The 26,224-nt window shown below is 45.5% G+C and overlaps 1 protein-coding gene across 1 annotated transcript in view; it reads left to right on the top strand.

The window, feature by feature from the left end:
• Positions 1 to 14,225, top strand: part of LOC119868238 (cancer/testis antigen family 45 member A8-like) — a 21,280-nt gene extending 7,055 nt beyond the window's left edge. The window contains exons 2-5 of the mRNA XM_038588398.1: positions 10,921 to 11,101; positions 12,948 to 13,070; positions 13,456 to 13,549; positions 13,931 to 14,225. Coding sequence (XP_038444326.1) covers positions 10,921 to 11,101; positions 12,948 to 13,070; positions 13,456 to 13,549; positions 13,931 to 14,030 — 498 coding nt within the window. The 3' untranslated portion in view covers positions 14,031 to 14,225. The remainder of the gene's footprint in view (positions 1 to 10,920; positions 11,102 to 12,947; positions 13,071 to 13,455; positions 13,550 to 13,930) is intronic.
• The last annotated feature ends 11,999 nt before the right edge of the window (positions 14,226 to 26,224 follow it).

The following is a 26,224-nucleotide window of genomic DNA, read 5'->3' as shown; positions in this document are numbered from 1 at the left end:
ACCCAGCAACCACCAACGCTTGGTTTTTTATGTCCTATTTAATTTCATTTGCTAACCATTTGTTTAGGAGTTGTGTGTCTAGATTCAGGAGAGATCTGGAACTTTCGTTTTCCTATCTTCCAATGTTTTTCTTAGATGCTTGGCAACAGGTTTTTTTTTTTTATTTATTTTAAAAAATATTTTATTTATTTATTCGTGAAAGACACACACAGGGAGAGAGAGAGAGGCATAGACACAGGCAGAGGGAGAAGCAGGCTCCATGCAGGGAGCCTGACATGGGACTCGATCCCGGGTCTCCAGGATCTCGCCCTGGGCTGAAGGCGGCGCTAAACCGCCGAGCCACCTGGACTGCCCTGGCAACAGGTTTATACTGTCCTCATAAAATGAGAAGAGACTCACACACCCTTTCTTCTCTTTTCTGAAAGAGTTTGAGTTAGACTGGTATTATTTGCCCCCTGAATGTGTGAAGAACACCTCAGGAAAGCCTTCAGTATAGGAAGGATCTTCAGTTGGTGCTAAAAGTTGTATGACATACACTAGAGTTCAGGTTTTCTGTTTTTTCTTGGTGAGATTTGTTATGTTTCATTATTCCAGAAAAGCGTCTGTTTCATCTCAGATTCCAAATTTCCTATAACATCATTCTGGGTGTTCCTGCTGTCCTTCACAGAACTGTCTTCAGGAATGCAGGGCTCAGTCTCCTGCTTTGTTGCTAGTGTAGTTTATCTGTGGCTAAATTGTCCTTGATAAACATGCCGAGGATGGCGTGGGCTGATAGTCCTGTCAGCGACCAACTTTTACTTTTGTTGAAGGTCTTTATGATCATTTTCCTTTTCCCTGTCATTAACTTACGCTTTGCTTTGAGGAGCGGTCTTAGTGTGTTCCGTCTGCCATAGTAACATGCCACGAACTGGGAAGGTGACGAGGACAGACACGTCTTGGCCCCACCTCTGGAGGCCGGGAAGCCCAGGACCACCAGGGTACTGGCACCAGGGCGTTCTAGGCAAGGCCTGCTGCCTGGTTCAGAGCCTGGTGCCCTCTCTCTGCCCTCAGTGCTCAGAGGGTTCGGGGTCTCTCTGGAGCCTTCTTTCTGAGGCACTAAACTCATTTGGGGTCATGACCCTGTCCTGAAATCAGGACCTGTCAATGGTCCCTGATGCCTCCTAATACCAGCTTATTTGGGGCTTTGGATTTCAACACATGTTTGTGGGGACACACCATGTTCAGAACACAGTGTAGCTCTCGCTCTACTGTCCTGGGATTTTTTGTAGTCGTTTTGTATCTCCCTCCATGGACAGACCTCAGTATTTGCAGCCATTTTTATTTTCTTACAGAAGCATATAAAGCTATACATTTTCCTCTCTGTTTCTCCTTACCTGTGTCCCACAGATTCTGTCATGTGAGGCTTTCCTAGACAGACAAACAAAAAACAAATAGCAAGTATTGATTGAGAATCATGTTATCAAGTTTTGGAGGGCCTTTTTTGTATTGCTTAGAAGTACTAATTTGATTTCATTTTGTTTAGAGAACATATTCTGCTTGAAATTTAGGATTTGGTTTTGTTGTCACCTTTGCTAATGCTTGCATGCTTGAGAAGGATTTATGTTCTTTTTTTAAAAAAGATTTTATTTATTTATTCATGAGAGAGAGAGAAAGAGAGAGAGAGAGAGAGAGAGAGAGAGGCAGAGGGAGAAGCAGGCCCATGAAGGAAGCCTGATGCGGGACTCGATCGTGGAACTCTGGGATCATGCCCTGAGCCAAAGGCAGACGCTCAGCCACCAAGCCATCCAGGCATCCCTAAGAATTTATGTTCTGATTGTTGAAAACAGGATTCTGTATATAAGGACATGATCAAACCTATTGGGCGTGGTATCTTTCAATATGTGCATTTGGTATATGAGGCCTGAGCTAAGTAAGTTGTCACGTTCTGATTGATGCCCTGTAGAGCAAAATAATTGTTGCAGGTGGATATGGGAATGAAAGGATTCCATCACAGTACACCTTAGGACTTCTTCAGGAAGCCCAAGGGAGAGATGTGATCGCATTCTTCTGCTACACAGGACTGGAGTAGCATGCAAGTGAGGATCCCAGCAGCCAAGTTGCGATCATGAGGAGGAGCTGGAATTGGGATGGAGTAGTTTCAAAAGAAGCAGAAGAGAACCCAGGGAATGGACCAGGCCCTTAGTTCTATTATTGTTACAGGATTCAGCCTCATTTGATGCAAATCTCCACTTAGCTGTCAGCATCTTCTATCATTTTAGCTAGAACAGGATAGTTTTCTGTTTCTGTGATTGAAAGCAACCTATGTAAAATAGTGTTCCCAGGCAAGTGAAATAGAAAACACACGATCCATTTGGAAATCAGCAGAAATTGTACCACCTGGCAGCAACCACCACTTTTCACATTTAGTATGATCAAAGCCTGGAGTCTCTTCATAAAAAGGCAATGTTTTTATTACATGTGGATCTTAGTGTGCAGAATGTCAGTATACCAAGGCCCTTCTAGGGTGCCCAGACTCCACTTGTCTATTCTGGAGAAAGTTCCATGTGCACTTGAGAAGAATGTGTATTCAGTTGCCTTTGGATGTAAAGTTGTAAATATCTGTGAAATCCACTTGATACAGCGTATCATTTAAAGCTCTTGTTTCTTTGGAGATGTTGTGCTTAGAAGATCCATGGATTGTAGAAAGCGCTGCGTTCAAGTCTCCAAGTATAAGTGTATTATTATCTAAGTATGTCTTAACTTTGGTTATTAACTGATTGATATACTTGGCAGCTCTCACATTCGGGGCAGAAATATTGATGATTGTTAGGTCCTCTTATTGGATAGATCCTTTAAGAATGATATAGTGTCCATCTTTATCTCTCTTTTTTAGAAACTTTTTAAAAAAGATTTTATTTACTCAAGAGAGACAGAGAGAAGAGAGAGAGAGGCAGAGACACAGGCAGAGGGAGAAGCAGGCTCCACACAGGGAGCTCGATGTGGGACTCGATCCCAAGTTTTCAGGATATGCCCTGGACTGATGGCGGCACCAAACCGCTGAGTCCCCCGGGCTGCCCCCTCTTCATCTCTTACTACAGTCTTTGGGATAAACATTAATTTATCTGATATAAGGATGGCTACCCCTGCTTTCTTTTGAGGACCATTTGAATGGTAAATGGTTCTCCAACCTTTTATTTTCAGGCTGTAGGTGTCCTTACGTCTAAAATGAGTCTCTTGGGGATCCCTGGGGGGGGCGCAGCGGTTTGGCGCCTGCTTTTGGCCAGGCGCGATCCTGAGGACCAGGGATCAAATCCACATCGGGCTTCCTGGTGCGTGGAGCCTGCTTCTCCCCTGCTGTGTCCTGCCTCTCTCTCTCTCTCTCTCTCTCCCTCTCTCTCTCTGTGTGACTATCATAATAAATTTTAAAAAAATTTAAAATAAAATAAATAAAATGAGTCTCTTGTAAGACAGCAAATAGATGGGTATTGCCTTTTTATCCAGTCTGAAACCCTGCGCTTTTTGATGGGGTCATTAAGCCCATTCATGTTCAGAGTTACTATTGAAAGATATGAATTTAGTGTCATCATGATACCTATTCAGTCCCTGTTTTTGTGGGTTGTTTCCTTGGACTTCCTCTTTCTCTTAAAGAGTCCCCCTTAATATTTCTTGCAGAGCTGGTTTGGTGGTCACATATTCTTTCAGTTTCTGCCTATCTTGGAAGCTCTTCCTCTCTCTTTCTATTCTGAATGAGAGCCTTGCTGGATAAAGTATTCTTGGCTGCAGGTTCTTCTCCCTGACTATATCCTGCCAGCCCTCTCTGGCCTTCCAGTTCTCTGTGGAGAGCAATGCTGTTAACCTAATACTTCTCCCCATAAGGTTAGGGATCTCTTGTCTCTTGCTGCTTTAAGGGATCTTCTCTTTACCTTTGGAATTTGCAAGTTTCACTATTAAATGTCGAGGTGTGAGTGGTTTTTATTAATTTTAGGGGGGATCTCTCTATTTCCTGGATCTGAATGCCTGTTTCCCTTCCAAAGTTAGGGAAGTTCTCAGCTATGATTTGTTCAAATACACTTTCTGGTCCTGTGTCCCTCTCGGGAACCGCAATTAACGTAGATTTTTCCTTCTGAGGCTGTCCTTTATTTCCCTTAACCTATCCTCACGATCTTTTGATTGTTTGTCTCTTTTTTCCTCAGCTTCTTTCCTTGCCATCAACTTGTCTTCTATGGCACTCACTTGTTCTTCTACCTCGTTAACCCTCATCGTTAGGACCTCCAGTTTGGATTGCATCTCATTTAATTGATTTTTAATTTCAGCCTGATTAGATCTAAATTCTGCAGTCGTTAAGTCTCTTGAATCCTTATGCTTTTTTCTAGAGCCGAAAGGAGATTTATAATTGTGTTTCTGAATTGGCTTTCTGACATTGAATTGTAACCCAAATTTTGTAACTCTGTGGGAGAGAGGACTGTTTCTGATTCTTTCTTTTGTGGTGAGTTTTTCCTTCTAGTCATTTTGCTCAGACAGAGTGGCCAAAACCACGTTGTACTGGAAAAAGGAGAAAAATAGAGAAAAAAGGGGGGAGAACAAACAAAAAACAAAAAACGAGGGGGGTATCCTCTGATTCTATATGCTGTAAATCCCTCGACTTCCCCTGGAACTTTCCAGCGCTGCTCGGTCAAGAACTTGCTCTTCTCCTGTCCTTCCAGCTGGTGTTTTGGGGGAGGGGCCTGCTGTGCTGATTCTCAGGTGTGTGCACGTGGGGGAGCTGCCCAGCCTCCTGCCAGGTGTAGGGTTCAGTGGGAGCTGTTTATCCTGTGAGGCCCCTACTCCTTGGCGGCCCTGCTCAGTCTCAGGCACAAGGTGATACCAGGAGGAGCAACAAAAGTGGCGACGGCCAGCTCTCCAGCCCTGGAGTCAGCTCCAGCAGTAACTACCACAGTCTCCCAGTCCACAGGGGCCTGGATGCTCCGGGGACAGGGGGCGCCAATCTGCACAGCTCAGGGCCACCCAGGGGCAGGAGCGTCCTTACTGCCCTGTGTCCTCCCGGCCTCCATCTGTCCCGGGGGAAGCGCCCCGATCCTGGGCTGTGTCCCCCCGTGCCCTGGGCTCCAGGGCCTTTGCCGCTGGAATCGCGCTCCCAGGGCCGCACAGCCCCCACTGCGCGGAGCCGCCGCCTGAGCTGCTCCTGGGGTCCCGCAGCCCCCTTGGCACAGAGCCTCCGCCTGAGCAGCTCTCGTGGCTGCACGGCCCCCTCCGCGCAGAGCCGCTGCCCGAGCTGCCGCTTGGGCTCCTCCAGGGGCCCCGCCGGGCGTGCGCTCCAGCCCTTTCCGGTACTCGGCTGGCGGTGTGGGTGCTCTCCCCTGGGGCCCAGTTCCTCTGCTAGTGCCCCTGGGAGCCTGAGGGCTCCACTGCTCCTCCTGGGATCCTGCCCGAGTTCCCTGCGAGCGCCTTTCCATCCGGGAAGATTGGTAAAGCTCCTGCTTCTCCGGGACTGGGCTTTCCTGCCCCGGAGGCTCTTGCCGCCCAGCCTTAGCCCGGCTCCTCGTGGGGCCCCTCCCCCTTGGATGCTTTTTATTCCTTTAATTTTTTCCGTCTTCCTACCTTGATAGAAGGGCGAACTCTTCTCTCTGTAGCATTCCAGCTGTTCTCTCTTTAAATCTCAGGCCGAATTCGTAGGTTTTGAGGATGATTCGAAAGTTATGTAGGTAAGTTAGTCGGTGGGGACTGGTGACTTGGGGAATCCTACTCTTCCGCCGTCTTGCCCCGCCTCTCCCAGACTCCACTTGTGACTACACAGGAGAGTGCGGAGCAGCTGTGAGAGGGGAAAGAGCTCTTTCTGCCCTTCTTTCTGCAGGCGCTACCACGGAGGATGCCAGGCTGGCACCCCGAGAAACTAAAGGATGGGCAGCTTCTGTGCTCGACTGGACTCAACTGTGAGGCCTGGTCAGAATCCCATGCTGCTCACCCCTCACATGGTCACTTTAGTCCCATCCCAGATCCTCAACATCTCCAAATTAAATGCAATTAAAAATTTGCATATAAAGTGAATGCAATTGAAATTTCTCAGTTAAAATATTTCTAAGGTAGTTTGAAGGGCATGATAGTTCTCAGACAAATGGATTCACACTCAGCAACGTCACAAGACATTGGCAAAACAACAAACGAGTCGATTGTGGGCTGAGGGAAGTAGCAGCAAGCCCACTGGGATGCTTTTCCATTAGTCACTCCTGTTTTGTAGGTCCCTTGTGAATGTGGTGAACAAGCACTTGGAGCCTCAGTGTGCATTTCCGGGCCTGTTAGTCCTTCTTCTAGCCACTCTTAACAAGTCCTGCCCCTTCCTCATCTCGCTTTCATAAGATGGTCTTCTGCCCAGTAAAAGGATTTTGATGAAGGATGATCCTGCAGGCTGATGGCTGCTGAGCCAGGAGAGGGCTCCTGTCTGTAAGCCAGCCACCCACCATGGGAATCTTTGCGCTGGATGATCGCTCCTGACCCCCCTAGAGCTCCCCTTCCTTAGTTCGTTTTTAATTTTTGCCAGAATTTTGTCTTTGTTGGAGGAGTTCCTGAGAAACTTGATCTCCCATTGACTCCAAGCTGCCCCAAATCACCAGAACCCCCTCACACGCCCCACCTCATTGAATGTAAGTTCTGCTCCACCCTAGGAACTGTGGCAAGTTCACAGCTTCAGAGTGAGTGTTGCTGGGCCCATATGGAAGGTGCCTGAAATGAACTCCGTATAGTTGTCTATACAAACTTTTTTTTTTCTGGCCAGCTCCGCGAAGATCTACTCATGCGGCTGCCCAAGACTAGCCTCATATATACGTTCTTTGTTTCTTAAACCTCCCAGGACCCATGTCGAGTGGTCTGCTGCTTTCCCTCGTCCCTTCTTGCCGCCCCCCCCTTGTAACGGATGAGTGTCTGAATTCACCCAGAAGCTGCACAGTAATCTCCAGGGGTCAACCAGCCATGAGACTAGAGAAATGGATCTGGAGAAGGAGGCTCCATTGGGGAATTCCAGGCTTGGCCATTGCTCTCTGTGTGGGGAGGTGTGGAAGTCTGTCAGACGCCTGAAGACCACCCCACCCAGCCAAAGGCCAAGGCACACTTCCAGGTGTGGTTCATGTGGCTCTGGGATGCGTGGCGATGACTGCTAGACCAAGGGGCCCAGAATGTAAGCGCTGACAGGTGGTCTGAAATGCAGGGATGTTCCCTAGAGCCTGGACACTGGGATGCTGAGGGTGGATGATCAAGAATAAGTCCTCGTGAGGTCAGGGTATGTGGGGAGATATCTGGGTTTGTCTGCCAGGCTGTCTTTGCTGTCTTGCACACTCTGGCTCCTAAGGCACTGAGACTCCTGGCCAGGAGGAAGCTGATGCCCTACCAGAGCCCTAGCGCCTGCCCCTCCCATAGATCTGGCAGCTCGCATGAGTGGGCAGGAAGGTCACAGTGCAACACCAGGCAGAATGGTCCTAAACAACACAGGGACTATGTTAATGCAACAGCAGCCTGCCCTGTGCCTTCTGAACAGGGCCTCAGGCAACCTCCAGAGGAATCTGGCACCATCTGCCCGAGTTCTCACCTGATGTGGGGGTGGTAAGGGATACGTGGGCCCCCCCATCCCAGTGAGGGTTCTCAATATGCCATCCTTTGTGTAGACAACATATCTGGCCTAATGGAAGCTTTCTCCTAATGAGCAAAACAGGCCGCCACCATTAGGGGATGGGAGAAGATTTCTGTGTAGACATACCCTTGTCAAATAGACAGGGATCTGGGTCATGTTTTAAGGGTCATGATATGAAAGACTGGGCAGAGAAACTTGACATGGTGTGAAAGTTCCATGTCCCATTGAGCTGTGGGCAGCGGGATGGTAGAAGGGAAGAATGGGAAATTAAAACAGCAGATTAGGGCAGCCCCAGTGGCGCAGCGGTTTAGCGCCGCCTGCAGCCCAGGGTGTGATCCTGGAGACTCCGGGATCGAGTCCCACATCGGGCTCCCTGCATGGAGCCTGCTTCTCCCTCTGCCTGTGTCTCTGTCTCTCTCTCTAGCTGTGTCTCTATGAATAAATAAATAAAATCTTTAAAAAAAATAAAAAATAAAACAGCAGATTAAATAGCCTACAGTAAATCCACCTTGTTCTGGTGGACTACAGTACTGTCCCAGCTATAATGTATTTGAATGACGAAGCAATAGAGCCTGTTTCTTACCCCATACCCTGGACTGGGGTCCCCTGAGAGACACTTAGCCTCATAAGGCTATGGAAGTCTCAGGAGACAGGCACAGCCTGACTCTCACAGTGGATCACTGTGCTCTGCTGCGCTCAGGACACTAAGCCCCATGGGTCCCGGGAGAGATGGGATCTTCTGGGATTTGCAAGGGGATCTCTGCAGGAAGAGTGTGTTTCCTCACAGCTGTGAGGGAGAGGAAAGGGTTCCATGCCCCCTGGGATCCCCCTCTTCTGCCGAGATGCACCATACCCAGTTGGAAGCCCACACTGTTGTTAGAGGGGAGCAGGTGGGGTCCTGCTCTGGCGGGTCCTGCTCCCAGTCCATCTCGTCTGGCCTGACTGCTGCCTTCCTTGCCCAGCATGTGTGGGAGGCATTATGAGGTCAGTTTCCTGATGCTGCCGCCACAGGACAATGTAGGGAGCAGGCCACAACTGGGATTCTTGCATAAGGGGACGGCCTTCCCATACAAACACTGTTTGTACCTGTTTTTCCAACCTTGGACTTCTGTGTAGCTCCTGTGGTGTCCCGTTACAGATTGGGCACCAGTTGCGAAGAACTTTCTACGGGGGTGGGGGTGGGGCTACTCTTAGGCCCAGCAAAGGAAGCAATCCAACAGTTGGTGTAGCCAGAGAGCCACCAGAGGATCTACCTGTATGCCCAAGGAACCCCAGGGCACATTGTGGCAGAGGGAAATGGGCATGATTATCATAGTCAGTCCTGAGGGATGGAGTGTCTGAGGAGCTCATGGAGGGGGCATGATTGCTGCTGGATGTGCACCTATGTGACTGAACGTAATTGAGGTCATATAATCCTGAAGGGTCTGGCAGGAGGGGTGGATTATCTGTTCCTCCTGACAGCCAAAGACAAGCCTCGCATGTAAATGTCCTCGCTTGTTACACCTGATATCTACCAATCTGGTTTAGTGGTCCTCTTCCTTCATCCTCTCTCTGCTCTTTGAGTAGGGGGCCAGTTTCTTACCTCACCCTGGGGAGTGTCCAGTGTTGCAAACCAGCGGGCCCTGTGGAAGATTAAGTGGGTCAGTACAAGGAAAACATTTAGCAGGCAATCTAGCTGGAAGGAAAAGTTCCATGAAAATCATTTCCCTCTTTTGCACTCCTGCTGAAGGGAAACTGTCCATGGTTCAGAAGAGGTATTGACCACAAATATTTGACAACATGCTGGGGCAAATGTGGGGGGTTATCCTAGGGTGAGAAGACATTTCCAGTAATCTCTCATACCAATACGAAACCATTTGATCCATCAGCAACATTGACAAGTGCTCATCACATGGCTCCTAGTCTGATGTGTTTGAACTCCCTGCCATTGGAAGTGGGTGGATTAAAGAGTTCTCCTCTTACCCTCTACTAAGGGGAATTCTGTGAAGATTCAGACAATAGTGGTAATGTTCACTTAAATCAAGAAAGGAAATGAAGTGATTTCCCCTGAAAGGATTTTCACAGGATGGTTTGTACTTCCACCAAGTTGTAATCACGTGTCTATTCAATTCTTGCTGAGGCATACACATTCTGGAAGCAATCTGATTCATCATATGCATTGTTTGCCTTTGGACAACACCTGTATGTTAGCTTCTCCCATTTTTCACATGGACTGGATGGAAATTAGGCTGAGTTTCCTGAAAACAGATATTTGAGTGGGCATCATTGAAAAGTGTCCCCTATTAAACCTCATATAAATGACCCAGATGCATATGTATATACATGTGTAGAAAGCAGTTTTGGAATGCTTGCATTAATTTTCAAGTTTTTATTCCAACTCCAGTGAATTAAAATACAAAATTACTATTAGTTTCAGGGGTAGAATTCAGTGATTCTACACTGCCATGCATTACGTGGTGCTCATCACAACAACTGTCCTCTTTAGGCCCTGTCACACATTAGACCCGACCCCATGCCCATCTCCCCTCTACTAAACCTTGGTTTGGTCTCTGTAGTTAGGAGTCTTTTTGATGGTTTGCCCCACCTTTTCCCCCCACGTTCATCAGTTTTGTTTCTTTTTTTTTTGTATATTATTTTTATCAGAGTTCGATTTGCCAACGTATAGTATAACACCCAGTGCTCATCCCATCAAGGTCCCCCTCAGTGCCCGTCACCCAGTCACTCTGTCCCCCCACCCACCTCCTCTTCCACTACCCCTTGTTCATTTCCCAGAGTTAGGACAAACATTATATGGTTTCATTCATACGGGGAATATAAGAAATAGTGAAAGGGCTTAAAGGGGAAAGGAGAGAAAATGAGTGGGAAATATCAGAGAGGGTGACAGAACATGAGAGGCTCCTAAGTTAGTTTTGTTTCTTAAATTCCAAATATGAGTGAAATCATAGCCTATTTGCTTTTCTCTGTTTTATTTCAATTAGGACTATGCTCTTAGCTCCATCTAAGTAATTGCAAGATTTCATGGTTTTTGATGGCTGTGTAATATTCCATTGTATATACACCACCTGTTCTTTGTACACTTATCAGTCGATGGACATCTGTGCTCTTACCATAGTTTGGGTCTTGTAGCAAATGCTGCTATAAACATGCGCCCCTTCAAATCAGTAAGTTTGTATCCTTTGGGTAAGTACCTAGTAGGGAAATTGCTGGAACTTATCAATCTTTCCAGCAGTCGTTCTATTTTTAACTTGTTAAGGACCCTCCATACTGTGTAGGTAGTGTTGCGTTTTAGTCATTAATGGAACACGTTTCTTGATGCTCCTCAGGAAATGATGACTGATAAAGCAGAGGAGTCTGCTGTTGTGCCCCAAAGCCAAAAGAAACATCCTGGGAAACCCATCACTCCTCCTCCGTCTAAGAAAATGCAGAGGATGGCACTGCTGTCAGTGAAAGAGGAAGGAGAGGGAACATCCCACCCCGGAGGCTCAGCCATGACCTTGGAAGATGGTGAGGATGCCTGTCCTACCCTCCCGTTCCTGACCTCACTCACGGAAGCCCTGTCTCTGGGCCCTCCATGCCACGGGAGCATTTCCCATCAAGGTTACCAGCTCTGGCTGATGCTACCCTCAATTTCTTAGCCACACTGGATGTTCACTCTGTCCTTCCTAGAAACATTTCTGGCTTCCCTCCTCACCCTACTGCGTTCCTTCTTCTTGAATATGCCTTTTCATTCTTCCTTGTGCTCTTCTTTCTCCAGAGACTCTTAGTACTGTCATTGTTCCTGAGTCCCATCATTACACTGTGCCTCATTCCATGGTGCCTCCTGCCTCATTCACCTGCTCCCCTAGTTTCTGAGCTTACGTCCTGCTTTCCCACTTGACCCTGGGAGCTCATCTATTGCTGTGTGCCCAGAGTGACCATGTCCACAGAGTTATCAGTTCTTTTTTTTTTTAATTTTTATTTATTTATGATAGTCACAGAGAGAGAGAGAGAGAGAGAGAGAGAGAGGCAGAGACATAGGCAGAGGGAGAAGCAGGCTCCATGCACCGGAAGCCCGACGTGGGATTCGATCCCGGGTCTCCAGGATCGCGCCCTGGGCCAAAGGCAGGCGCCAAACCGCTGCGCCACCCAGGGATCCCGAGTTATCAGTTCTTGACACGTGCATCATTAGCGTCATCAACTCCACCCTCTATTATGCACAGATTCTGAGATCCAAATGCTGGTCTACACACACTACAGGACCTAGACCTGCCATCGTCTCCTACCATCAGCTATCCTCTCTGTGTCCTGCTTGCTAACCCTGTGTGTCCATTGCTACCCACCCCTGGTTTGTCCCACTCTAGGGGGCCTGCATGGCCCTCAGGGCCCCTGGAACTCCTGCTTTGTGTATGCACAGGCTGGCTCTGTCTCCTGCTCCTGCCTCTGCCCAGGCGTCACCTCCTCAGAGGGCCCTGGCTGACAACACACTCATGGATGCTTCCCCTTCTGCTGTCTGTAACATCCCTGCTTACTTACTTCCTGACACAAACTGTATTTTTTCCTTTGCTCATTTTATACCTACCACCAGGGTTATACATTCCAAAAGGGAAGGGTTTCTTCTGTCTTGTTCACTGCTGATCCCCAGTGTTGGCTTGATGCTTGGCAAGAGGAAGATGATTGAATGAAGTAGACCCATCACACTTGGAGTACAGCAAATTAAATTTCTGTGATGGAAAAGACTGAAGAGGATTGTCATTTACTAGCTGGGATTTTTGGTGATGGAGTTCCAATTGAGGCATTCTGATACCAAGGGACACATTTAGCTTTTCCACTTGTTGAGGGCATCAAGGGGACATTAATTGAAGGGTGCCACGGCTCTGTGAAGGGTTTTTAATTGGTTATCGTGTCCAAGTAGGTTTCTATATGTACACACAGTTCAGGAATATAAGAGGCTTCTTTATTGCATTATTTTTCTTGAGGTCCAATTTTTAGGTCCGATCCATCTATCTGGTATCGCCTTCTGCTATGAAATGAAAACTTTAGAGACACGGAGCATGTGGATGATGTCTGTGTGGGGTTGTTGAAATGCTCATGATTGCAGCTCCACATTCAATCTGGTTTCCAGATGCACCTGTCTTTCATAGTACCCATGGGGAGGGGACGAGAAGTGGTCAAACCCCACCCCCCATCCCCAATGGCCTCTTATCAAAATCTGTTCCTCCAGAGCTTATGAATATGTCAGGAGATGGCATTCCACACGGTCACTTGGATTCTTTGTCTCATGACTTAAGTGCCATCAGCAAGGGTGGGTTGCTTCACAAACCTGGTAGTAATGCACTGGTAAGAATAATCATTACCAGCTGTCTCTCTGCAGTTGACCCCAAGGTCACGGCAATGTCTGTGTCGGGAGATGTGCCAGATAAACTGCCAATACCAATAGTGATCAATATGGAAGTCAAAGAGCAGTTGAAGAAGGAAATTCGAGAGTTTGGAGGACGTAAGTAAAAAGAATTTCTCTCCATGAAACCAGAGCAAGTCTTTCTCATTCTTTGAGTTAGACTAGATCCAACCGACTTGTTGAGGCTCATCCTTTACCAGAATTGAGTTTTCACAATTAGAATAGTTCCTCATTACCTCATTATTTGAACAGAAATGTGCTAGTAAACTTTTTTTTTTTTTAGTCCTTTGTATTCCTTAATTGCTTATTGTTTCTGAGAGCTCCATTGGTGGCTGTGTTTGAATGTCTGTATGTAAGCATGGAAAGCTCACATGCTCTAACATTCTAGCTCTTGAATGATTGCTGAGACATCAAGTTTTTGTTATACATCCTCTTTGTTCTTTACACGTACTGAAGGTTTTTTTTTTTTTCTAAACATGTTCAGAATATGAAAAAATCCTCAAATTGCTTGAAGGAGTACAAGGACCTCCAGAACTGCAGAGAAAGTTTGTGATATATGCCATGAAGCAAGCAGCAAAGTGAGTGTAGGAAGAATTGTCTAGTGTGTTTCTCAGGGGGCCCAGTGGGTTGCTTGGGGAGAGGTGGTATTGGGCCCTGCTGGAATTTCTCAAACCCTGGTCCTCACTCAGAGTTCATATTGTCTCCAGTTTAGAGTGATATCATCTGAATCTCACTGGTTCCTTTAAGCTCCAGGAACCTACTGTTCACACCTGAGTTTGAGGAGGACATTCATTGACCCTGAACTGTCACTCTTTGCATTTGCTGGATTGTCCCTTATCTTGCAAATATGTTTTTTGTTCTCATGCAAATGTTACTCCTCCTTGCATTTTCTACAGAGAATATTGCTTTATAGGTTCTTTAGGTATCTTTTGGTTAATGATGTCTCTCTTTATTTTCAGAGTCCAAAGACAAGACCTAATCGGTCACCTTCAGGAGGTACTAGACAAACTAGAATTGGACCACTTTCTCAAGAAAGATACTCACACCCACAACTTATAAACTTATTATGGAAATGATCAATGAGAAAGCAGAACCAGGTGGCTGTCCTGGATGCAATTTGATATTGTTGACGCCTCCTGGCATGAGTTCACTCTGAAAATTGTTTTCTTGAGGCTAAGCAAAAGCATTGCAACTTGAATGTTATAAGTTTCTGTTATTAAAACCTGGGCTTTTGCCCTAAGTATTTAGTTTGAATGAATTTTTTGTTTTCCTTCTGAGGTGGGGCAACACTATTTAGTCATCAGGTTACAGTAAATCCTAGCTCCTCAGCTGATCACAAGCCTTTAGCCTGTATTTATAATTGTCTTCTACACCAGCCAGTTCCTTTATTTTTATGAGAGGGAGAGCATGAAGTGGCAGAAGGAGGAGAGTGAGATTCTTAAGCAGGTTCCACATCTGGCACAGAGCCTGATGAGATGCTCAATGTTACAACCCTGGTATCATGACTTATGCTGAAATCAAGAGTGAGTCACTTAACTGACTTAAAAACCTGGGCAACTCCTTTTTTAAAATTTTATTTTTTAAGTAATGTCTGCACTCTGAGGGGCCTGAACTCACAACCCGGAGATCCAGAGTCATTGCCTCCACTGTCTCAGCCAGTCAGCACCCTATACATTCTCCATTCTTGTTGATTTGTATGAGACATCCTCTCAGGTCCTTATAGGGCTCGGTCTGAGGGCATGACTCCCACCTTACTTACCATGGGCCCACCATTAGATGTCCTGCCTGAAGTGACTTGTAATGTTTTCCTTTGACTTTAATGAAAATCATGAGAGTGCCGAGAATAAGCCAAACCTCATGGACACAGTCCTCCACATTGTCTCATGTAGTTACAACCCTGTGTCCTTCCCAGTCAGTTTCCATATCCCCACACTGTGCCAGAGCCCCAGGTTTGCCTGATGATTGAGGGAGAGGATCCATCCAACCTAAACCCTAGGCAGTGTCACTATCACTAGATCACTGACAGTCAGTGAGTGACCCCCGTGAACTCTCTCTGTCTCAGTGCTTGTAGCCTCTCCCTGGTACTGGGTTGTGACGTCTCCTCTAGGCAGCGCCAAGCCTGAGCAGAATATTTATAGAGCACCTCACACGGGCCAGCGTGGGCTTTGGATTCTTACCGTCCTGCTCCTCTCCACCTCACAGCCATCTTAAGAGGCAGGGGACCGATTTCTTCTTAACTACTGAGGATACTTAGTCCCCAGAGAGAATGTCCTTGCTCCAGGTCGGACAGCTGGCTTGGCGCTGAAGCCATAGTTAAACCCTGGTGTCCCTCAGTCCATGGCACGTGCTCTTGAGAATGGAGCAGCACTATGTCTAAATTTCACTAAAGGAAAACTGGATTCCTTACTGAATTGAGGTGTAAAGACTTAAAAGTACGAAGAGTTAGCCTTGCCAAGTGAAGGAGTCGTTAACCTTAAAAATAAACCTGTTCTATATTTTCAGGAAAATCACACTATAGTAAAATCATAGGCAAGTCCAGAAAACCAAGGAGAGGAAGGCTCTTATAAAGAGGAGAGGGGCAGTTGGAAACAAGAAGTTCATTTGAGTTAAACCTACATTTGAATGTAGAGAGGTTCCACATTGGCTGGCTGTCATTATCCCTCATTGGCTATGCTGTGACTGTCCCTCATTGGCTGAGATGTGACTATCTATCCCTGGGTGGGCTGTAAGTATCCTTCATTGGCTGGGCTGTGACTGGCCCTCATTGGCTGAATTGCAACTGTCTCTCATCTATCTACTGGACGGTGAATGTCTCTCATTGGCTTGCCTGTTGCTGGGGAGAGAAGGAAAAACTTTCTTCCTCTTGCTGGAATAGTAAAGCAGAAGTTGAAGCAGTATGGACTTTTGAGTTTCCTCTCTTCTTGTCGAATTCATAGTTGGTCACAGATGGAATAGCAAGCGCTTTGCCTTCTGGCCTCTTTACTCCAACTTAGGGAATCTTCCCTTTATTAATTTTTATAAAGTGCATGGCAAGAACCCCGAGTACATCTCCGAGTACAGCATGAGGCCTTTCTAGTTCGTTTTTATTTATTTATTTATTTATTTATTTATTTATTTATTTTCTAGTTCGTTTTTATTTTTTATTTTTATTTTTTAATAATAAATTTATTTTTTATAGGTGTTCAGTTTGCCAACATACAGAATAACACCCAGTGCTCATCCCATCAAGTGCCCCCCTCAGTGCCCGTCACCCATTCAACCCCACCCCCCGCCCTCCTCCCCTTCCACCACCCCTAGTTCGTTTCCCAGAGTTAGTTCGTTTTTAAAAAGATTTTATTTATTTATTCATGAGAGATGTGGCGGGGGGGGGGGGGAAGAGAGAGACGGACAGACAGAGACGAGTGAGAGAGAGAGAGAGAGAGAGGCGCAGAGATATAGGCAGGCTTCCCGCAAGGAGCCCGATGCGGGACTGGATCCCAGATCTGGGATCATGTCCTGAGCCAAAGGCAGACCCTCAACTGCTGAGCCACCCAGGCGTCCCGAGGCCTTTCTAGTTCAAAAGACCAACACAGAACGCTGAGTGCTCCTTGGCTGACAATTTCTGCAGCAATGAGTGAATCAAGGAAGAATGGATGGGCTTACTTCTGATCGCCTGCACCTAGAACAACAAAGTCTCTTCTCAAGGGGACTGACTCAGAAAACCAGTTCACATTAACAGCAGAGAGTCTGCTGATATGTAAAGCCCACATCTCCTTTGAGACAGTGTTCCTGCCCCCCAAGAGCACGTGAACCTGTGGTGGACCTCTCTGTGCATTGATGTCTCCCTTGTGTACCAGGTTCCGAAGAGTCCATCCCCATGTTGTGGTCACACAACACTAAGGAGTCCTGGGATCACTCATCATCACCCTCAGCATGAACCCACAAATTTCTGGGTGCCACTGTGTCCAGGCCCTGAACACACTGGCAATGTCTGACCTCTGCCATTACTCCTTAGGATCCATGGAGTAGAGGTTATTCAATCCTTCTCCTCCTTCTGAGTAGATTTAGGCCAAGGACGTGAGGGAAAAGGCAAAGTGACCTACTCAGGAAAGGGTAACACCAACTCTTACTGATTGGGGATAGTTAAGCAGCCAGGCCTCTGGAGCCAGAGATTGCTGAGGAGCCTCGAGGAGGGGGTGACCTTAACCCCATGTGCTGATGTCCGAGCCTTGCCTCCATGACAACTGACCCTGATGGTCAAGGAAAGAGCTTTTACATAATATGTAGATCATCTAAGAAGATAAAAAAATCAAGGTTCCACAGTTTTGTGCCCTTGGGTGTGCAGTAGGTCTCTCTCCATTAAACGTGATGATCTGCTTCAAGTCGATTTTCCACGAGTTCATTATCCAATGCATGTAATCACTAAAAGTGATGGTCAGGGAACAGCAAAGGAGGAATGAAGTGATCACTTTCTAGTAAAATCCCTTATCTGGGCAGCAGTGGGCTGCACAGACCTGTGTTTAAACTGTTTTAACCATGATCTTGAACCATTCAGCCAGGAATTATTGACAAGTACAATAACCGAAGGCACAGTTGCAAAGAGCCGGGTATCTGTCCAAGCACACTTGGAACCCTCACCTCTCCCACTGTCTCTCTGCCCCCCTCATTGTGCAACAGCCACACTGGGATCCTGGTTCCCAACGCATGGCAACCTTTGCCCATTTGAGAGCCGTTAAAGGTATACTTCCTGCTCCCTCAACTCTGCTCCTCACATCTTGTCACCCTTCCCCTCTCTCCTGAAATGCCACCTTCCCAGAGTGTTGCTATGTGACCCCATCTAAAGGAAGACCCTCAGTAGCATGTACAACATCTTCTTTGTACATTTGTCAGGGAAAGACAAATAACATACGATTTCACTCACATGTGCAATTTAGGAAACAAAACAAGTGAACAAAAAAACCCAGAAAGACAAAATTACTGACCCTTAACTACAGAGAACAAACAAAATGGTGGTTACCAGAGGGAAGAGGGTAGAGGATGGGTGATATAGTTGACGGGGATTAAGAGAAAACTTACCATGATGAACACCAAGTAGTACATAGAATTGTTTTTAATACACTATATATTTGTAAACCCATAACTAAAAAACGCCATGTTAATTATATTGGAATTAAAAAAGTAAGAAATGATATTTTAAAAATATGATTGAAAAGGTATTGTAAAATTGAAATTTAGATGTACCTTAACTCACAATATTGTTTTTAATTTGAATATTTTTGCATACAATTAGAATACATTATATAATCTTACTTTCTGGCTTTCATTGTGGCAAACTCATCAATCATATTTTTAAAATATACTTCTTTAAATGTAATTTTTGAAAAGAATTTACTTATTTATTTGAGAGACAGAGAGGGCAAACACAAGCATAGAGAGGTACAGAAGGAGAGGCAAAGCAGACTCCCTGCTGAGCAGGGAACCCAACGCCCGGCTTGTTCCAGGACCCTGGGATCATAATCTGAGCCGAAGGCAGATGCTCAATCGACTGAGCCACCCAGGTGCCCCCCAATGTCATTTTGACAAGAAAATTGCCATGAGTGCCAACTTCTTTTGCCAACTGATGGTCTATAATGATTTCTATTTAATTTCAGCTTTCTGAAAGGTCTTTTGGAAAATCTTACTCTGATTGGTGTTATTCAATAAAAATCTCTACATGAGGCTTCTACATTGGGACAAGGCTGGACAAAGGAAAATTCATGTGTCAGTTCATGAGATCCAAACAGGATTCTGATGATTTACAAAGTCTAGATATTGTCTCTGCTTTGAACTAAGGACTATCAATGAAATATCTGCAGAACTTATATTGTCAACACATTTATTAATCACATCAGTAGCTTCCGTTTGTAAATTGGGTGTAGTAACCCAAACTAGCATTTTTTTTGAGTCAAAAATTCCAAGCCATGAACATTTCATTTAATTGGAAATATTTCCATTTCAAATGTGAAATTGGCACATTTGTTATTCCCTAATTTCTATTTGATATGTTCTGTCCCCCTTAATAAGTGAAATTCTCATCTGGTGGTTTGTGTATTTCTAAGTTCTATCCTTTTATTCCCTTCATTGGATACTCAAGGGATACATTCTCAACTCTGCTTGGCTACACAGTCATGAAACACACTCAAAATAACTTCCTTTCATTCGCTTAAGCTAGGAAATAGACCTTCTTTTAGGCAAATGGCTTCATATACAGTCATGGTTTATGGTTGTAGAGCCTTATTACCTTTGTCTGCTTTGTTCATAATAACATCCCACGTCACATAAGAAATTGTAGTGTATTTCAAAACATGTTTTTGATTTGGCACAAAGTCTCTGTATCATTTGATATCGTATCTTTTAAAAATTTCTGGAAGTCTCAGGGTGTCTGGGTGGCTCAGTTGGTCGAGCGCCTGCCTTTGGGTTTTGTCTCAGGTTATGATCTCAGGGTCATGAGATGGGGCCCCACAATGGGCTCTGCACTCAGCATGGAGATTCTCTCTCTCCCTCTCCCTTTGCCTCTCCTACCCCCACCAGCTCATGTGCTCCCACTCTTTATTCTGAAATAAATAAACAAATCTTTTAAAGATTTTTGTGGAAATCTCTAATTTGTGTTTAATAGTGTCTTGATTGCATTTGGTCCTATGCCTTATCGCGTCTACATTTGTACTTAAATATAGTTTTCTAACAGACAACAGAAAGAATATTCCTCGGCCAGTTGATGTCCTCAACAAAGGAGCCCAACAAGACACAAATTTGGAACAATTATCTTTGTAGGCATAATGAGCTCTATGCACACTTCTATTTACTTGTCCTAGTTGGACCATGATCACGTCCCTGGCCTGAGGAATATAATGCCAATATCAGCTTCTTACACTGTATTAAAATTTTTATCCACTAGAAGGGGGTCAGCTTTTTCTCTTCATTTCAACCAGGTCAATAAAAGTATTTATTGTTGTGACACTTTTCTTAGTGTAAACGTACATAAGAATCTCAAATTTTGGTCAGGATGAGTCACATCTGGCGTACAATCAGAGGCGTACAATCAAGAGGCATGTATATGAAGCCATTTGGCTTCCTTTATTCTCAGCAATATGTCGCATTTAACACATTTTCCTAGAAGCAGGAAACATTTGTTTCCAATTTTATAAGAGAAAAATGACACAGAACGTTTTTTTTTTAAATAATTAGTTAGGTTAGTAGCTATATCAACAGTATAGAATAGAAATCAAATCCTCAATATTATAATGACCTGAGTTCAATTACATTTTTTAAAGATTTCATTTTTTTATTCATGAGAGAGAGAGAGAGAGACATGCAGAGGGAGAAGCAGGCTCCATGCAGGGAGCCTGACGTGGGGCTTGGTCCCGGGTCTCCAGGATCAGGCTCTAGGCTGAAGGCAGTGCTAAACCGCTGAGCCACCCAGGCTGCCCAATTACATGTTTTTTCTTTATCTTTTTTTTTCCAATTACATTTTAAAATAGTAAAGCATTTGGACTCTGAGTCATCTCCTGGGATCTTTAAAGAGGCAAAGAATTTTGTGCACAAACGCATCAACCACCAAATTCATTCCAACATATTCCATCGTTTTTTTTTTTCCTGGTTTGATCACCTTCTGTTGATGTTTCCGAAAGTAAGTACACATTTGCAAGTAAGGCTATTATTGCATGGGAACAATGTAGTCTGTATCTTTGCCGCCTGAAGATCACAGGGTCACAGGAGAGGGATCTGATGGCAGGCTCTAAGAGGTGAGAGTGGCCTGCAGCTCACTCCTGCTGAGAAACCAAGGATGAGACTCTCACGTGGCAGGAAACTGGGTTGTGCCAACAATTCTGAACCAGCGTGATGTCACTGTCACCTGAGGCCTTCCAAAGGATGACTTGGCTTGGTCACAATCCTGATGTCAGCTTTTTAAGCCCTGAAGCAGAGACCCGGTCAAGATTTTCCAGAATTCGGGGTTACAGAACAATGAGAGTAGAAACAAGAAATGGTGTTGTTTCCCCTGCCAGGTTTGGGGGAACACTTGAAGCCACTGAATTTGGGTAATTAGGTACACAAAATTAAGAACCAATGCACCCTCTGAATCTACACCCTTGTCCTCATGTGCATTTCATGGAACCAGTTGGCCAGAGAAGCAATCCGGGAGGCCTGTTTTGCAGGTAGTTTTCACAATATGCAGGCACTGGCTATACTAGTTTCCTTACAGACCAAAGAGAGAAACAGTATAAACAATTTCCAGTCGGATGCACTCTATTTTATACCTCATTTAAAATGTAGCATGTATCAGTGGCTCAGTCGGTAAAGCATCTGCCTTAGGCTCAGGTCAGGATCCAAGGGTCCTGGAATCGAGCCCTGGGTCAGGCTCTTTGCTCCGTGGGGAGTCTGCTTCTCCCTCTCTCTCTGCTCCTCCCCCTACTTGTGCTCTATCCCTCTCTCTCTCAAAAACAAATGAACAAAATCGTAAAAAAATAAATGTAGCATATAGAAGTCAGTTGGAAGAACATGTGATTTTTGAACTTGAGAGTGTGAATTCAAGGTCCATTTTGAGGTAGAGATGCTTCAGTAAATTAAACTTCAAAATATAAAAAGGCACTTCTGGGTTGGTTGAGGAAGGGCCTGTGAAAAATCTACTCCAGCATACAAGCAATGAGAACACAGGCAAATCCTGTCTAAATAAGTGGTTTCAGACGAGTTAGCAGTCTTTACGTTCTGTCTCCCTTTCTGATATTTCCCACACATTTCTTCCCCCTTCCCTTATATTCCCTTTCACTATTATTTATATTCCCCAAATGAATGAGAAAATATAATGTTTGTCCTTCTCCGACTGGCTTACTTCACTCAGCATAATACCCTCCAGTTCCATCCACGTTGAAGCAAATGGTGGGTATTTGTCATTTCTAATAGCTGAGCAATATTCCATTGTATACATAAACCACATCTTCTTTATCCATTCATCTTTCATTGGACACCGAGGCTCCTTCCACAGTTTGGCTATCGTGGCCATTGCTGCTATAAACATCGGGGTGCAGGTGTCCCGGCGTTTCATTGCATTTGTCTCTTTGGGGTAAATCCCCAACAGTGCAATTGCTGGGTCGTAGGGCAGGTATATTTTTAACTGTTTGAGGAAGCTCCACACAGTTTTCCAGAGTGGCTGCACCAGAGAACCATGCAAATTAATCCAAGGCTGGCAACAACTGGATGAGTGATCACTCAGGAAAGATGGCTAAATTACAAGAGGTACAATGAAGTTTGGGCTGTTGTGATGAGCACCATTCCAATGGCCTTCTCCCCAGCTCCTTTGTGGCCCTGACTACCCAAGACTCAAATCCACAGTAGCTCTGAACACCAGTGACTTGTCAGCCACTGGAGGGACAAAACTAATTGGAGCCCCCCCCAATAATCTTTATTTCCAGACAATTGTCACTATCTGACTTACCTGGTGACACTCCAAAAAGTAGCACTCCCAGGGATTCTTCACCCTTGAGAAGTCTGAGAGCTCATTCTGTGTGCACAGCCCTGTTCACCATCTTAAGGTGCCAGACCATCTGAAGGTGCCAGACAGGACCCCTGTAGGGAGTATGAATAGTAGGGATGACAGTGAGCAATCTTGTTTTACTTTCATTTCATGTGCAATAAATACTTCAAATGTTTCCCTCCAAAAAAAAAAAAAAGTTTCTCCGAAGAATAACCTACAAAGCAGATTTGTGTGGACAATATTTTTACCGAATCCTTTTAACTTTTCCTCATGAATATGACGATCCAATAATCCTCTTCTTTCCCCCTTAAAACAGTCGTCTAGTTTTGGATTTATCCACCCTGATCTTCATACTCAAACCTTTGAGTGAATAGTAGAAAGAGTTCTGGTTCCTAGAAATCTGTTTTCCTGTGGCATGTGTGACCGAGTTCTGCCTGCAGGGGGAGCCTGAGCGGTGCCCACGAAGATTTCCTTTCAGGTTCTGGGCAGCTCCCTTGCATAGCAGGAACCTGGGGAGGCGCCATGTTTCTTTAGCACGAGACTCTGCACTGCACAGAGTTGTTTGGGGACTGGGCTGCTGCAGGGCAGTATGGTCAGCAGTGCCCCATGGTCTGCAGGTTCCCTTACACTCCCTGGGGCAGTAATGACAGACAAGAGCTTTCTGAACAGACACCTCCCAGTGCACACCACTCCCAGACTCCCTAGGGGACATATTTCCAGCAACTCCCAGAGGGCACATTCTAGAAAGTTCCACCTGAGAGGCACCACCACTTTACTGCCATTGTGTGAGGTGCTCACAGCTCCCGGAACAAGGTGAGAATTTTCCCACTGGGAGTGTGGGTTCTATCCCTGGAGGCTCTCTGTGCCCTGGAGGTGCCCTCCTTGGCTGTGGTATCTACCTGGGGAACCTACCTCAGACTGTAGAGCCACTTGCTTGGGTTCTGATCTCAGCTCAGGGGGAGGCATGTCCTGGGCAGGTTATCTCAGCCATGTTGGAGACAAGGCTGTTCCTTCGTGGTGTCTCTGAGTTCTGTCAGAGACATTCTTGTGGAATTCTCTCAGGAGCGGCAGAGGATACATCTGTGGGTGCTTATCTCAGTCCAAATCGGGCAGGGGGCAGTGTTTCCTGATTCTCCATTCAACCTCTGTGAGGGGAATGTTTCCTTGGTGCATTGCCCCAGCTCTTCGGTCAATGCACCCAGTCCTCCCTGAGGACTTCTATCTCAGCCTGTGAGACACTCTCTTTGGTGCTTAGCTCAGTACAAGGGGCAACTTTTCCTTGGGTGCTCTGTCTCAGCCATGATGACATTGGGGTTTTCTGGTGTTTAGCTGATCCTTGGTGGAGAATCCCAGTCCCGGAGAGTCTTCCATGGGTGCTGCTCCTTGGATGCTTTGCCACTAGAGGGAACTCTCCCTGGGGGGCCTCCATCTGAGCGGTGTCAGGGAGAGAACTTCCCCTTGGGTGCTTTTTCAGCACTGGGCTTTTGGGCTCTTTCTTCGTACTCCCTCTGAGGTCTGGGGAGCTGAGACTCTTCCTGGGAAGGTCCATCTCTGCTCAGAAAAGGGTCTGTGTTTACAGTGTTCTCTCTCAACCCTAGGTGAGGAGGTTTCCCTGGGCACTTCCTTCCCTTAGGTACGGGGAGGCCTATACTTCCTTGACTAGTGTATCTCAGCCCTGGCTGGGGAGCATTTAGGGGGCTCTGTGTCTGCCTTAGGGGCTGGATTCTCCCTGATGCTGTCTGTCCCAGACTTTGAGGTGACGTCTCAGTTGGGTGTTCTATTGCACTTTGGGCTGCATTGTTCTTACTTGGATGCTCTGTTTCAGCCTGGGGTGGAGTACATTTCCTTGATTTGTGTATCTCGGTTTTGCAGGGCTTCTATCTAACCCCTTTACTATGAATTTGGGCATTAGGGTGAAAATGGGGATGACTATATGTGAGAGCTGGTTGCATTATATAGTCAAAAATACTTGCTATATAGGCATTCTTTAATCTGACCACCCTGGTGGAAGTGCAGGGACCTCTAATTATTTCTAAATGGGCATTTTTTGCTTTCAATGTGGTTTATTGGCCATTTATGTATGTCTTTTATGAAGAGCATTTCCAGGACTTTTACCCACATTTTATTGTGATATTTCTCTTTTTAAAATTGATTTGTAATTCAACATATATTTATATACATTTAAATTAAAAATTGTGTGTCTTTTGGTGGTCTGTTCTGTTGTGTCACACATTTTTTTAAGAGTGAGAGAATGTGGGCACTTGGGTGGAGGGGCAGAGGGAGAGGGAGAAAGAGAACCCTGAGTAGACTTCACACCTAGAGCAAGCCCAACATGGAGCTCCATCTCACCACCCTGAGATCATGACCTGAACTGAAATAAAAAGTCAGAGCCTTAAGTACCTCAGTGGCCCAGGTGCCCCATGTCACTCTCTTTTTCTCACTTTTCATGATTTTATGTATTTATTTGAGCAAGATAGTGCTCACAAGCAAGAGGAGAGAGAGGAGAGAGAGAGAGAGAGAGAGACCACCAGCAGGGAAGAGAGGCATACAGAGAAGCCAACTTCTCATTGAGGAGGAAGCCCAATGCTAGGCTCAATCTGAGGTCCCTGGGATTGTGATCTGAGCCCAAGGCAGAAGCTTAACCAAATGAGCGACCCAGGGGCCAGCATGTTAGTCTCCTAATAGTGTCTCTTTGATGAACAGAGATTCTCAGTTTAAATATGTCTCCTCAAATTACTCCTCATGGCCATCTATTATTTGGAAATTGAGGTTGTATGGGCAGGAAGGAGGTCAGAGCAGAGGCACAGTTCCCTGGAGAGAGCAGGTGGACTTACAGAGGGGCCACAATAGTTTATTGGCCCCGTATCAGCAATCTAGCAACTGCTGTTTCCAGATTTATTTCTAGACTCTCTGTCCTGTCACACCCATGATTCCATCCACCCTTGCTCCAAAACCAAAGAGCTGTCATTGCTCCTCCTTTCTAGTCAGTCGGCTGTCTGGCAGCATTTTTCTTACAGCTTGGTTCTTTTGCTTAAAGACGGTCTCAGTTCATCGATATCCAGATACTGTTTATTATAAGACCTCAAATTTCCCCCCCCAAAGTAACAGGGTGGGTTTTTAAATCTTTTTAATAAAAAAATTACTTCCTTTTTAAGTATGACGCAATAATTATTCTGGGCAGAAATGACAATCATGTGTTGAGAACCAGTGTTCCAATCCAAAAAAAAAAAAAAAAAAGGATTTCTCTCTAAATACTGAGGTCTTTACTTCTGTCAGTGAGGTTTATGTTTTATATGTAGTGCTTAATATACCTCTTGTTACATGTACTCTACTTTTCTTTTTAAAGATTTTTATTTATGTATTCATGAAAGTGGCAGAGACACAGGCAGAAGGAGAAACAGGTCCCCTCTAGGGAACCTGATAGACTCATGCCCTGAGCTGAAGGCAGATGCTCAAACACTGAAGCACACGGGGGCCCTAATCTATAGGTTTTTATGTTCTTTTTCTTTTCTGACAAAAGCATATAAAGCCTTAAGTTTTTCTCATTCTGTGTGTAACGCTGATTCTGTCATGTGAGGTTTTGCCAAAGTTCAATAGTAGGTTTTGATTTAAAAGCTAACTCTCTGCCCCCCACTCAAGGAACCTAAGTTGAGGCTTTGTTCTACCATTACCGAGACATGTTGCTTCTGTGCTGTGTCACCTGGCTCCCAGCCTATGCCATTCCCTGTCATCTCCAGGTACCTGCCACTGCAGTGTCTTGATCTCT

Source organism: Canis lupus, chromosome X, assembly GCF_011100685.1.
Source record: "Canis lupus familiaris isolate Mischka breed German Shepherd chromosome X, alternate assembly UU_Cfam_GSD_1.0, whole genome shotgun sequence".
NCBI lineage: Eukaryota > Metazoa > Chordata > Mammalia > Carnivora > Canidae > Canis > Canis lupus.
Note: the sequence above shows the minus strand (reverse complement) of the source record. Positions and strands in the feature narration are given on the sequence as shown.